This window comes from Euprymna scolopes, chromosome 19 (assembly GCF_053919585.1).
Source record: "Euprymna scolopes isolate OS-2025 chromosome 19, ASM5391958v1, whole genome shotgun sequence".
In the NCBI taxonomy this organism is placed as follows: domain Eukaryota; kingdom Metazoa; phylum Mollusca; class Cephalopoda; order Sepiida; family Sepiolidae; genus Euprymna; species Euprymna scolopes.
The window spans coordinates 59422162-59436598 of record NC_136500.1 but is presented as its reverse complement, the minus strand read 5'-3'; the positions used below and the strand labels follow the sequence as shown (position 1 = coordinate 59436598).

Sequence of the window (14437 nt, the reverse complement as noted above, 5' to 3'; positions counted from 1 at the left end):
AGATTTTTTGTTGGGTTTCTCCATAACCTACTTGCATTAACTGCTCCCAATGGCAAACGTGAAACTACAGACTTTTAATCGACATCATATTTATAATATAATTATAAATGGTCATTTCGGGCCAGCCACATTTTCTCGAAATGTTTTTCGTGAATCTTACTTAATGCGATTTTTATTTCTGACCTTTGTGATTCTTTATAAAAATATTACTTTTCTTTTTTTTTTGCATTCATTGTTTTACGCACCTTCAGAAATTTTAATATAAAATTTGGGTTTGTATTACTGTACACAAAGATTCGAAAAAGTTGTCAAAAAACAAATATATGTTATCAAAAGCAAGATAAGTTACTTTTCTACCAAACTGGATATATTTTTCGTGTTTTTATTCAATGTAACATGTTTTATTCAGCTCGAAAAACATACAGTGTTTACCGATGTATTGGAAAATTCAAGATGGCGTCTGATTCTCTCTTTAACACGGTAAGTTTGGGAAACCCCGCCGAATATATATGTCAACCTATGTCACGGTAACATATATTGAGCGAGTTTTTAACACTATTTTATCTGGGTTTTATTTATAACACCTTTTCCCAAACTTACCGTGTTAAGAGAGAGAATCAGACGCCATCCTGTAATTTTCCAATACATCGGTAAACACTATGTTTTTCGAGCTGAATAAATATGTTACATTGAATAAAAACACGAAAAATATATCCACTTTGGTAGAAAAGTAACTTTATCTTGCCTTTGATAACATTTATTTGTTATATATTTGTTTTTTGACAACTTTTTCGAATCTATGTGTACAGTAATACAAACCCGTCAGTCGCCATCGCCATCTTGTTTTGATTTCGTTTATTCTGTCTAAAGAGAATTTTTGTTGTGTTTCTCCATAACGCGCTTGCATTAACTGTTTCCAATGGCAAACACGAAAATACAGACTTTTAATCGACATATTTATAATATAATTATAAATGGTCATTTCGATTTCTTTTAACTTAAAATAGATCCAGAAGTTGAATGATAAACCAATTGATTAATCGGAAAAGTTCGTGAACAAATAACAGCGTTGCAAATAATTTAGTAGGGAATCAATTATTAATTTTTTTTTTTTTAACAAACAAACCAATGAGGTTAACCTTTATGGAGATGGTCCCAATGTCCGCCTCGTTCTGAGTTCGGGGAGAGGCCGTCTGACGTTTAGGCAGAAAATTACCCCTCCATAAAATAAAGTGCACAGTTGTTAACTTAAAAAACCCGTTCCAATAATTAGAATTTTTATTTTATTTTAAACACTTCAAATAATTAGAATTAAAAAAAAAAATAACAGTTAAAATAATTAGAATTTTACACAAAGTAAACAGTTAAAATAATTAGAATTTTTGATAATTACACAGTTCAAATAATTAGAATATATAAAAAAAAATAAACAGTTCAAATAATTAGAATTTTTGATAATTCAACAGTTTAAATAATTGGAATTTTACAAAATAGACAGTTCAAATAATTAGAATTTTTGATAATTCAACAGTTCAAATAATTGAATTTTACAAAATAGACAGTTCAAATAATTAGAATTAAATAAAAAGCAAAAAAAAAAAAAAAAAAAAACAGTCCACATGATTAGAATAGTTCCACGTGGTTAGTTAACCCTGTAAAATTCTGCGGTTAGGGTAATTTCTGCCTCGACACCGCCTACGTCAGACGGCCTCTCCCCGAACTCAGAACGAGGCAAACGTCGGGACCATATCTCCGTAAAGGATAACCCAAAAAACAAATAAATTTCATCAAAGGCGAGATAAGTTACTTTTCTACCTAAGTGGATAATTTTCTAATGTTTTATTTTATTTTATTTCATGTAACATGTTTATTCAGCTCGAAAAACATACAGTGTTTACCGATGTATTGGAAAATTAAAATGGCGCCCGACTCTCTCTTTGACACGATAAGTTTGGGAAAAGGAGTTAAAAATAAAAATAAACTACACAAAATACTATTAGAAACTCGCTCGATATATGTTAACATGACATAGGCTGATATATTTTTGGTGAGTTTATAACAGTATTTTGTATATAATTTTATTTTTAACTCTTTTTCCCAAACTTATCGAATCAAAGAGGGAGTCGGTCGCCATTTTCAATTTTCCAATACATCATAAACACTGTATGTTTTACGAGCTGAACAAACATGTTACATTAAATAAAAACCGCTACTTAGGTAGAAAAGTAACTTATCTTGACTTTGATAACATTTCCTTATTTAGTTCTCATGAGAGATCATGCGACAGCAAGTTTTGCTTTAGGTTACTACTGTCTCAGGTTGAATAATTAATACAAGGGAGATCGGACTTCACATGTAATCATTCTTACTTGAGATCAAGTGACATTAAAATCATCACTCTCCACCTTTTAGTTGTTATTATTTTGCATGTATGATCAAGTGGCAACAAGCCAACATCATCCTATAATTTGCAGTCAATCGTTGTTACTTCAGTTTAAGTGCAAAATCTCCCCACTGACTAGAACTCTGAAATGTCATTGACTGAAAGCTGTTTATTTCAATAATTAAATAACATTTTCGACGACATATATATCTGGTCATAAAATAATTTATTCTAATAAAAATGATTTGAATTCCTGGAAAAAGGGCATTTTATCTAAAATGTTACATGTGATTTAAGAACAATTTAAAAACTACTTTAAAATTAGAGTTCCAGCGAGAGGAAGTATTCATGAAACTTTTACTGTCTCAATTTTAATTTTAATACAAGGGAGATAACTTAGTTAAATTAATTCAGAGTTATTGAACTTCACATGTTACATTATCTGTAATCATTTTTTATTTGAGGTCGTGTGACATTAAAATCATCATTCTCCATATTTCAGTTGTTTGGAATTATTTATGTTGCATATTTGATCAAGTGGAAACAGCTCAACATCGTCCTATAATTTGCAGTCAAGTTTTGTTACTCCATTTCAAGTGGCAAGTCTCCCCACTGTCATGAGTTGTGAAATAAATTATTAACTGAAAGCTGATTATTTCAATAATATTTTAATAATGAAATAAAGATGGTCGCTATTCAAACCAATCACTGTTTGGCGTTCGATCGAATCGCATCTCTCATCACTACAAACTGTTTATATCTCAATAAAATATTTATTTTTCACCGTCTGATTATAACTTAACTAAATAATATCTCATACTTATAACGTATGCTGCTACACCGTTCACAAATGACATCATGAATCTGTAATTGTCGCACGATGAAACTTGCGCATACATCGACGGAAGTAAAAACTTGTATACAATTAGCCGCTAGTATTTTTTTTTAATTCCATAGTTATATGACTTTTAAATATTTTCAGCGAAATTGACTTTAACAAACCCGTCACACGCATCCTTTCCAGTTTTTATTTTTTTCTATTAAAACCCGAACTTATAAATATTCTTTTGAGAAATAAAAAAAAAAACAAAAAAAAACGCCTTTTTATGATCACGCCTTGCTAACGCATAATAAATAACTACAAGTAATATAATTATGTAGATTTCCACTTGCTGTCACTTGATCTAAAATACAAAGTAAATAAAGCTAATGGAATAATATGGACAAAGATGGAACACAAGACTTGTAAGCATTTAAACTGTCAAATAGGTCGTTTTTTGGCTTTTGAAATACTTGACAAATTCACAATTATTACAAGATTTGAAGTATTTATATTTTATAGAGATTTAAACCTTCTTAGTTATGGTTTTGTGACGATTTTATTCAACCAATGATTTAATGACTAAACGATTCAACCTTCAAAATCCTATTTGTATAATATTCTGCTTGTTCCTTTCTTAATTAGTTCATACTTTACGCTTTGGAAAAAGCCAAATAACTTTTAAAGGCTAAAATGTGAAAAAAAAAAAAAAAAAAAAATGCCAAATTCACTAATTTTCGCTTATAAAAGATCATCTGGCAACTCGGAACAAGAATAAATGACTGGCCACAGTTTGATGTAGCCTCGTTTTCACTTTCACATATCATTATGATAATATATGATAATTGTTGTAATGGTGTGAGAAAAGAACGCGTAGTAATTTCGAAGTGCATGGTTTTTAACCCCCTCCTCCCTCCGCAAAAAAAGTGGATGAAATTTTACATAATAAATGAACATTCAAATGAAGCAGGGCAAAGTAAATTAAAGTTTGTCTCTTACAATGTGACTTCATTATCAGTATTGAACTATGCAGCAGCAGCACAATATTACTTTCAGAGCATTTATTGGTATTTATTAATTTATCTCATTTGGGTTCTTCTTTATTTTAAATATAATGGACACCATTTCCATAGAAATGTTAATAAACTCATATTTGCTGCATGTTATTGGATTTTCATTCTAAAATATTTTTTGCACTATCCAGAAAAATATCAATTTAATCAAAACAAAATTGTTGATTAAATACATTTCATAACAACCATTTTTTACACACATCCATAAATTCTGTATCAATCTGTAAAGTAAATAACATTTGTAAATAATTCATTTTATTCTGTAGTATTTTTATCTAATATCTATTTTTACTTATCTTTTATGTAATTCCTATTAAATACGGAAATCTAAAATGAAAAGATATTTTTAACGCAAGAAGCTTTGGTATTTTTAAAAAATCCCTTTTTATTAAATAAGTTCGTCTACAATTAATGCTTTTGTCTTTGTTTATTTCTGTTTATTTGTGGAGTTTTCGACTAACTTTGCTAATAAATTATAAATGAAAAAGATTTTATTTCAACTGTAAAGAAAACTTTAATGTACACACAAAATCATTTAAAATAATCTTTCGTACGCCTTTTTTTTTCTCCACAACAGCTGTCATATAGTCATAATATTGTCTGTTTTATAATCTGGGAAATATCAGGGAAATAACTTAGTTAAATAATTTTTGAGGTATCGAACCTTTTAAGTAAAGATTTATTTATTTTATTTAAGATAAAGTGATATTGAAGTCATCCATTCTCCACATTTCAGTTGTTCCAGCCAACATTTTTTGTTACTTCAGTACAAGTGACAACACTTTTTATTAATTGAAAGTTGATTTTATTTTAATAGTTAAATAACATTAGAAACACATTTCCAACGATATATATCTCGCCATAAAATAATTTACTGTAAAAACGATAATTGGCAATTTATATTTGTTTGTATTACAAATAATAAAATAAAACTTTTCTATTGTGATATTTTTATTATTTAAATGTCTTTTTTGGATGGGATAATATATTTTAAATGGTTTATTTACAATTTCTTCTATAATTGGAATATTTTTATTTTCTTGCTTAAACTCTTTTTACACAGTTTATATGAAACTATTTTTAAAATACTTTATTTTATCTTTCTTATTAGTATAATAGTTTTCTAATGAACAGAAACATATAAAATTTGAATTTAGTAAACATAATAACGTATATAAATAGAGAATATTTGCGAATGAATCTCAGTGGACAAAAATGATGAGGTTTCTTTGTTGGATTGTACGGCAGATCAACCCTTTGAGTCATTTTATGCAGATTATCTTTGGATTTAGAGTTATTAATTCATGCTGTAGCTGACATACGAGTGATATGTTCTTTTTAAAGTTTTGATAAGATTCTTTTAACGGTATGGTTTTGTTTTGTTTTACGGTACATCATTTTTTGTAGTTATTTATAATAATTACTTTAAATTGCAGTTTATTACTAATCTATTCAATCTACTGCTCGGTGAAACCTCATAGGAAATATTTGGTGTCAAAAATCATGCAAAGTTTATTTGGACGGAATCGCCAAATTGGCTGACAGTTTTTACCTGTCATCAAGTAATAGCTCGAATAGGTCAATATGTATAAACGCAACTTTTGGAATATCAGTTTGTTCTTGCTAGATGTTTAACTTCAGGCAAGTCCTTAGCAAACAAATTAATAGATTTGTCAACCTTGAAAGAATGTAAGTTTACTAAAACTAAAATGCATTTCTATTCCATGAAAACTAAAATACTTTTAGCTATTGAATAAATTTAATAAGTGAAGGTTTTTATTACTGTGAACAGATTCGAAAAAGTTGTCATAAAAACAAATATATAACAAATAAATGTTATCAAAGGAAGGCAAGATAAGCTACTTTTCTACCTTACTGGATATGTTTTTATTTAATGTAACATGTTTATTCAGCTCGAAAAACATACAGTGTTTACCGATGTATGGGAAAATTAAACTTGGCACACGACTTTCTCTTTGACACGGTAAGTTTGGAAAAAGGAGTTAAAACTATAAAACCGGACAAAATACTGTTAGAAACACTCGCTCAATATATGTTACCGTGACATATATTCCATGGGTTTTTTTAACATTATTTTATCTTGGCCGCCATTTTCAATTTTCCAAATACATCGGTGAACACCATGTTTTTCGCGCTGATTAAACATGTTACATTCAATAAAGACACTAAAAACACATCCAATTAGGTAGAACAGTGATTTATCTTGCCTTTGATAACATTTATTTGTTATATATTTGGTTTTGACAACTTTTTTGTAATCTGTGTACAGTAATACAAACACAAATAAATTTGTTTACGAAGATTATTAGAAAATGCGGAAATTAGAACCGAACATCATGAATGAATATAAATTGCCTAAGAACAATTGATGTCGAAAAATGTTGTTTCACCTATAAATACACCTAAAGAGGAAAATCACATTGAAAAAAGTGCATTGACGGAATATAGAATATATAAAAAACATAAAAAATCGCATTAAATTACAAACAAGAGTAAAGAAAAACTTTCATAATAAATTTGTGGCCCTGAAAAGGGCCGTTTGAATATGAAGAGAGATAATAAATTTAAGCTCTCTCGCCTCGGATACGACGAGCCAATTGGATGTCCTTCGGCATGATGGTGACACGTTTGGCGTGGATGGCACACAAGTTGGTGTCTTCGAAAAGACCAACCAAGTAAGCTTCACTGGCCTCCTGAAGAGCCATCACAGAAGAACTCTGGAAACGGAGATCGGTCTTGAAGTCTTGGGCGATTTCACGAACCAAACGTTGGAAGGGAAGTTTCCTGATGAGAAGCTCAGTGGATTTTTGATAACGTCTGATCTCACGGAGAGCTACAGTACCGGGCCTGTAACGATGGGGTTTCTTCACTCCACCAGTGGCTGGAGCACTTTTACGCGCCGCTTTGGTAGCCAACTGTTTACGAGGAGCTTTACCTCCGGTGGATTTACGAGCGGTCTGCTTAGTACGAGCCATTATGAAACAACTACTACTTCAAATGATGAATTTCACCAGCAAGACCGTTACACCTTTTTATATGGGTTGTTATCAGCTGCTGCTGCTACTTTTCTTTGTTAGATGCGCGCAAAATGTTCAAATATTTCCCTTTATTCTCATTGGTAATAAGGAATCACGTGGGGTGCTTTCAACTAGGTCCGCCGGATTTTGTGCGGAGACCTATATATAGTGAATTTGATTTGTTGTCCGCCGTACATTAGTATTTTCGTACTACTACTTCAATTGACAACAAGATGTCTGGTCGTGGAAAGGGAGGAAAAGGTTTAGGAAAAGGAGGCGCTAAGCGTCATCGTAAAGTACTTCGTGATAACATCCAGGGTATCACGAAACCCGCTATCCGTCGTCTTGCCCGTCGAGGTGGTGTGAAACGTATCTCTGGTCTGATCTACGAAGAAACTCGTGGTGTCCTGAAAGTTTTCCTTGAAAATGTCATCCGTGATGCCGTCACCTACACCGAACACGCCAAGAGGAAGACTGTCACCGCCATGGATGTCGTCTATGCTCTGAAGAGACAAGGAAGAACCCTTTACGGATTCGGAGGTTAAACCATTATTTGACCCAAGACAAAACGAACCAAACCAAACGGCCCTTTTCAGGGCCACCAACTTTTTCCGAAAAGTATTTTTCCAAATCTAACTTTTATGCGTTTATCTTTTCATAACGTCTAATTTGATGGGTTTTTTAAAACCCTTTTTTCATTATTCTGTATAATTCGCTTTTTTATTTTTATTTTTTTTTCATTGCAGACATGAATAATTAGCTATTCTGTTTAAAAACTTCAGACTTAAAAATAATTTTCCAATTATAACAAAAGTATTAATCCCCATGTACTAACTTTCAATATTTATAATTCTGTCTTAAGCAAATATGGTATCCAGGTTTTGAAATTATTTATGTCACTCAAAAAGAAAAAAAATCCTATAATTTTAAATAACATTGTTTTTAGGCAAGAATTTTAGTTAAATTATCTGGGGAAATATTCAAAATAAAGTGGGGAAATTTTATCAGTTCTCAAAGATAATGACTGGAATTTAAAAAAAAGAAAGTGATGATAATAAAATTGCATATATTTCTTCTTTATATCTAATCGATTCATGTGTTTTGATCATCGTTGGTGTCTTTTAATCAGGTGGTAATTCAATTAAGTAAATTCATTTTTAACTAAAAGCATATTTAGGTGGTTATATTGATGGGGTTTGACTCACGTGACAAGTGAATTCTACAGATTTCATTTTAATAAACACTTACAAAACCAAACGTTCTCTATTATAACTGCCCAACTCATAATAATTCCGAGTAGCAATATTATTTTAATAAACATTTCAGTTTATTTGATAAATAAATGTTTGGAAAAAACAATTGAACAGTAGTGATAGAAATCCATCCATTAGATGCAGCCATCTTGTTTTCGCTCCAACTTATCAACAAGGCAATACTTATGTTTTAAATTACAGATACTTTAAAATAAGTTACAACATCAAAATCCTATTCAGGTAAGGAGAAAATTTATCTTGCCTTTGGTTACATTTTGTTTTTTTGTTTCTTACTATTTTTTCGTTTCTGTTAAATAAATGCCCTTTTTTTTAATCAATATATGTCCTCAAAATTTAACAAAATACTGGTAGAGAAGCACTCAGTAAATGTCAATGTGACAATATGGATCTGAGATTTGTGCACATTTTGAAATTGTTCACTTCTGGAAAAATACTTTTACAAATAAAATCGGTACTTTATTGAGAAAGATGCGAAATATGTCAGTTGAAAAACTAATTTACGGACATTTTTATTGCTAAAATTCGACTAGAAACTTTTTCCGTCATTTTTTTTTTTTTGTTTTTTGTTTTAAATGTAAACTAACATTTTCAACATAAGTTTTCCTATTTCGAACTGTAATATTTTGCATATATCTCAATATAAATAAGCACCCGACAAATTTTAAAGATCGTTAAAAAATATTTGACGGCTTATTATACAAGACCCAAGAGTTATGTCCCTTTGTTTAATATAGTAATAGTGAAGTTATTGTTTTGTAATAAAACAGAGTTTATTAACGGGAGATAACTAACAACTCAATTTGGTAAATTTTCTTTCAGTAATTATTTTTTAACCGATTATTTTTTCGTAATTTTGGAGAGTTTTCTTTCTAAATAAATATGTAGTAAACTGCAAATTTTAAAAACAAGCTAATTAAAAACTCATGTCGAAATATTTGCAAGCAAAGTCAAAAAAGAATTACTACATATCCTTACATTTTTGCTACAAAAATGGCGGGAAATTGTGCCTTGAAATGATTTTCCTGATTCTCGAAAACGGAATTAATATATATATTCTCTCTCAAATCGAAATCGAAAGATTCTAATAAACAAATACGCAGCAGATTTCATAGAAAATAACCCCGAACAAAATTTAATAAGGTAAATAAAAAAACAAAAACAAAATAAAATGAATAAATTCTATTGAAATAAAAATAAAATGATTTTTCTGTGACCCCTGTGTGTATGACACAGAGCACATGTACGTCTGTGTGCATATATTAGTAATACAATATTACATAGGATGATGCAGAAGTATAGGCAACATGACGTCCGCAGCAAACTATCAAAAACATTTTTTTTTTTAAGTCAAGTATTGTAACCCCATTTGGCTTTGTTTTACAATCCAGATACAAAAACGTTGCCAGAAAACAAATATATAACAAATAAAATGTTAGAAAATGTAAGATAAGTTCGTTTTCTCTATAACTGGATAAGATTTCAATATTGTTTTTAATGTAAAATGTTTATTCTGTTCGAAAAGCAAGCATTGAACGCTACCGATGAACATGAAAAAAATGGCGCGATGTCTTTGAAGACTCGACAAAAACTTCAAAATAAGAAATAAAAGAATGGGGATTTGTTTTACAATACACGTGGTAACGAAAAAATTTCAAATAACAAATGTTATTAAAGACAAGTTACTCTTCTACCTATCTGATAAAGTTTTTGTGGCTTTACTCACTTTAAAACGTTTATGGCGGTTCCGAAAAACTGTCTAGATTCAGGTGAACACAAGAAAAACTTGCAGCGAATGTTTGAAATTTCGACGATGAGTTAAAGATTAAATCGATTTATTTGGACAAAAACTAAGTTTTTTCTGTCGATTTTACAAGGGGTGTAATCTTTTAAATGCTGTTTCGATTCTATATGATATGCAAGAACTGAACTCCGAAATTAAGATTTGAAGTTCGGATAGACAATAGAGAAAATTCAAAGATATTCGCACATTAGAAGAAACGATTAATTTAGAATGAGTAGAATTTATCTTTTAAAAACTTTTAATGTTGGTTACTTGCTTGGTTGGCATTGATTACGTATTAGCTCTATTTTTTCTTTAATTATTTAAAAGCTTACTTTTTAAAAAATTTCAGACGTTAAATGAATGCCCGTTAAAATCCAAAACAAAAATATTTCAGTTAATATTTAAGTGCATATTATAATGCGATTGTTTTTTTTGTTTTTTTTTTTTAATGTGATTGTACGGATAACGAATAAGAAAGCTGGAAAAAATTTATAAATTCAAATAAAAACAATACAGGAAATGCAGGTTTGTATTACTGTACACATAGATTCGAAAAAGTTGTCAAAAAACAAATAAATGTTATCAAAGGGAAGCTTAAGTTGGGTTTGTATTACTGTACACATAGATTCGAAAAAGTTGTCAAAAAAAACAAATATATAACAAATAAATGTTATCAAAGGCAAGATAAGTTACTTTTCTACCAAAGTGGATATATTTTTCGTGTTTTTATTCAATGTAACATGTTTATTCAGCTCGAAAACCATACAGTGTTTACCGATGTATTGGAACATTCAAGATGGCGTCTTATTCTCTCTTTAACACGGTAAGTGTGGGAAAAGATGTTATAAATAAAAAACGGGATAAAATACTGTTAAAAACTCGCTCAATGTTACCGTGACATATATTCGGGCGGGTTTTTAATAGTATTTTGCCTAGTTTTTTATTTATAACACCTTTTCCCAAACTTACCGTGTTAAAGAGAGTGTGAGACGCCATCTTGAATTTTCGAATACATCGGTAAACACTGTATATTTTTCGAGCTGAATAAATATGTTACATTGAATAAAAACACAAAAAATACATCCAGTTTGGCAGAAAAGTAACTTATCTTGCCTTTGATAACATTTATTTGTTATATATTTGTTTTTTGACAACTTTTTCGAATCTATGTGTACAGTAATACAAACCCGCTTTTTTGTGTTTTTATTCAATGTAACACGTTTATTCAGCTCGAAAAACATGCAGTGTTTACCGATGTATTGGAAAATTCCAAGATGGCGTCTGACTCTCTCTTTAACACGGTAAGTTTTGGGAAAAGGTGTTATAAAAAATAAACTAGACAAAACACTATTAAAAACCCACCGAATATATGTCAACTTATGTCACGGTAACATATATTGAGCGAATTTCTAACAGTATTTTATCTAATTTATTATTTATAACACCTTTTCCCGAACTTACCGTGTTAAAGAGAGAGTTGGACGCCATTTTGAATTTTCCAATACATCGGTAAATACTGTATGTTTTTCGAGCTGAATAAACATGCTACATTGAATAAAAACACGAAAATTATTTCCAGTTTAGTAGAAAAGTAACTTATCTTGTCTTTGATAACATTTATTTGTTATATATTTGTATTTTTGACAACTTTTTCCGAATCTTTGTGTACAGTAATAGAAACCCGGAAAATGCTAACATTTATATTAAGATTGACTTAAATTTACAAGTTCAACAAATAAAAAAAATTACAAATATAATTTAAGACTTTCTTTCCCCTAATCGTGAACAAATATAAGTAATATTTACGCCATAGAAAGAGATGGGAATATTTATGAAATCTAAACTGTGAATAATCGCATTAAAATATAGAAAGTGAAGAAACATTCGTGAAAAAATGTGTGGCCCTGAAAAGGGCCGTTTTGGGAATGTGTTTTCTTTGGAAGGAAACGCTTTTTACTTGGCGCTGGTGTATTTGGTGACAGCTTTGGTTCCCTCAGAGACAGCATGTTTAGCCAACTCACCAGGGAGAAGGAGACGGACAGCGGTCTGGACCTCACGGCTGCTAAGTGTTCTTTTCTTGCTGTAATGGGACAGACGACTGGCTTCATTAGCGATTCTCTCAAAAAGATCGTTAACAAAACTGTTCATAATAGACATGGCTTTGCTAGAAATTCCAGTGTCAGGATGAACTTGTTTCATTACTTTGTAAATGTAGATGGAATAACTTTCCTTCCTCTTCTTTCTCTTTTTCTTGCCATCACGAGCAGGTTTAGCCTTACCGGCTTTCTTAGCGCCTTTCTTGCTAACTTCAGTGGGGGGAGCCATTTCGACGATACACGAATGTGAAGGCAACTTTATTCTCTTCCCTTTTTATACGAAACACGCTGGCTCCCAGCAACAATCACAATTTTCTCTCTCAAATCTCTCGTATTTGATTGGTCAGAAACTAGCAACAAAAACTACACAACTTGTGAAAGCACTTAAAACAGACAAAAAAAAGAAAGCGGTTGTGTTGAAAGCGGCGGTAAAATAATCAGCAGTCAGTTGGCCGGAGCCGATCTGCGCGTATTTAAACGCAAGTTGCGTGCGTTTTGTAAAGTAAATCGTTTTGAGTTTTTGAAACAGCAAACACAAACCTAAAAATGTCTGGTCGTGGTAAAGGAGGTAAAGCCAAGGGAAAGAGCAAGACTCGTTCATCCCGTGCCGGACTTCAATTCCCCGTTGGTCGTATCCATCGTCTCCTCCGCAAGGGTAACTATTCGGAGAGAATTGGTGCCGGTGCACCCGTCTATTTGGCTGCCGTCATGGAATATTTGGCCGCTGAGGTTCTCGAGTTGGCTGGAAATGCTGCGAGAGACAACAAGAAATCCAGAATCATCCCCCGTCACTTGCAATTGGCCATCCGTAATGACGAAGAATTAAACAAATTCTTGGCCGGAGTGACCATTGCCCAGGGCGGTGTCCTTCCCAACATCCAAGCTGTACTTCTTCCCAAGAAGACCCAGAAAGCTGCCAAGTAAATTCTCTTATTCCCTTGACACAACACAAACGGCCCTTTTCAGGGCCACTCACATTTTCCCGAAATGTTTTTTGTCAATCTTACTTAATGCGATTTTTTTCTTTCTGACTTTTGTGATTATTTATAAACTATTGTTTTTTTTTTTTTGCGTTCATTATTTAACGCTCTTTCAGTAGATTTAATATAAAATTTAGCCCCATCATTTGAATTTCGTTTGAAGTAAATTGAAATGTCTTGTCATACGACATGCGGTTAAAGTCAGTCGCCATCTTGTTTTGATTTCGCTTATTCTGTCTAAAGAGATTTTTTGTTGGGTTTCTCCATAACCTACTTGCATTAACTGCTCCCAATGGCAAACGTGAAACTACAGACTTTTAATCGACATCATATTTATAATATAATTATAAATGGTCATTTCGGGCCAGCCACATTTTCTCGAAATGTTTTTCGTGAATCTTACTTAATGCGATTTTTTATTTCTGACCTTTGTGATTCTTTATAAAATATTACTTTTCTTTTTTTTTTGCATTCATTGTTTTACGCACCTTCAGAAATTTTAATATAAAATTTGGGTTTGTATTACTGTACACAAAGATTCGAAAAAGTTGTCAAAAAACAAATATATGTTATCAAAAGCAAGATAAGTTACTTTTCTACCAAACTGGATATATTTTTCGTGTTTTTATTCAATGTAACATGTTTATTCAGCTCGAAAAACATACAGTGTTTACCGATGTATTGGAAAATTCAAGATGGCGTCTGATTCTCTCTTTAACACGGTAAGTTTGGGAAACCCCGCCGAATATATATGTCAACCTATGTCACGGTAACATATATTGAGCGAGTTTTTAACACTATTTTATCTGGGTTTTTATTTATAACACCTTTTCCCAAACTTACCGTGTTAAAGAGAGAATCAGACGCCATCCTGTAATTTTCCAATACATCGGTAAACACTATGTTTTTCGAGCTGAATAAATATGTTACATTGAATAAAAACACGAAAAATATATCCACTTTGGTAGAAAAGTAACTTATCTTGCCTTT

At 31.2% G+C, this 14437-nt stretch overlaps 3 protein-coding genes and 1 pseudogene across 4 annotated transcripts; 2 read left to right on the top strand and 2 right to left on the bottom strand.

Moving 5' to 3' along the window:
* Nucleotides 1-6861: 6861 nt before the first annotated feature.
* Nucleotides 6862-7272, bottom strand: LOC145303630 (histone H3). Its single transcript, XM_080145192.1, has one exon. It carries the CDS (start codon nucleotides 7270-7272, stop codon nucleotides 6862-6864), a length of 411 nt encoding a protein of 136 aa, XP_080001318.1.
* A 275-nt stretch (nucleotides 7273-7547) lies between these two features.
* Nucleotides 7548-8396, top strand: LOC145303631 (histone H4). Its single transcript, XM_080145193.1, has one exon. It carries the CDS (start codon nucleotides 7548-7550, stop codon nucleotides 7857-7859), a length of 312 nt encoding a protein of 103 aa, XP_080001319.1. The 3' UTR covers nucleotides 7860-8396.
* A 3905-nt stretch (nucleotides 8397-12301) lies between these two features.
* On the bottom strand, nucleotides 12302-12863 carry LOC145240136 (histone H2B, gonadal pseudogene; annotated as a pseudogene). The gene has a single exon (XR_013862488.1). The product of XR_013862488.1 is annotated as a histone H2B, gonadal pseudogene (transcript).
* Nucleotides 12864-12969: 106 nt separating this feature from the next.
* Nucleotides 12970-13904, top strand: LOC145240134 (histone H2A-like). The gene has a single exon (XM_080103743.1). It carries the CDS (start codon nucleotides 13014-13016, stop codon nucleotides 13389-13391), a length of 378 nt encoding a protein of 125 aa, XP_079959869.1. The 5' UTR covers nucleotides 12970-13013; the 3' UTR covers nucleotides 13392-13904.
* The last annotated feature ends 533 nt before the right edge of the window (nucleotides 13905-14437 follow it).

Excerpts from the sequence above, each read along its gene's own strand:
- LOC145303630 (XM_080145192.1), bottom strand. The coding sequence starts at position 7,272 with ATGGCTCGTACTAAGCAGACCGCTCGTAAATCCACCGGAGGTAAAGCT.
- LOC145303631 (XM_080145193.1), top strand. The coding sequence starts at position 7,548 with ATGTCTGGTCGTGGAAAGGGAGGAAAAGGTTTAGGAAAAGGAGGCGCT.
- LOC145240134 (XM_080103743.1), top strand. The coding sequence starts at position 13,014 with ATGTCTGGTCGTGGTAAAGGAGGTAAAGCCAAGGGAAAGAGCAAGACT.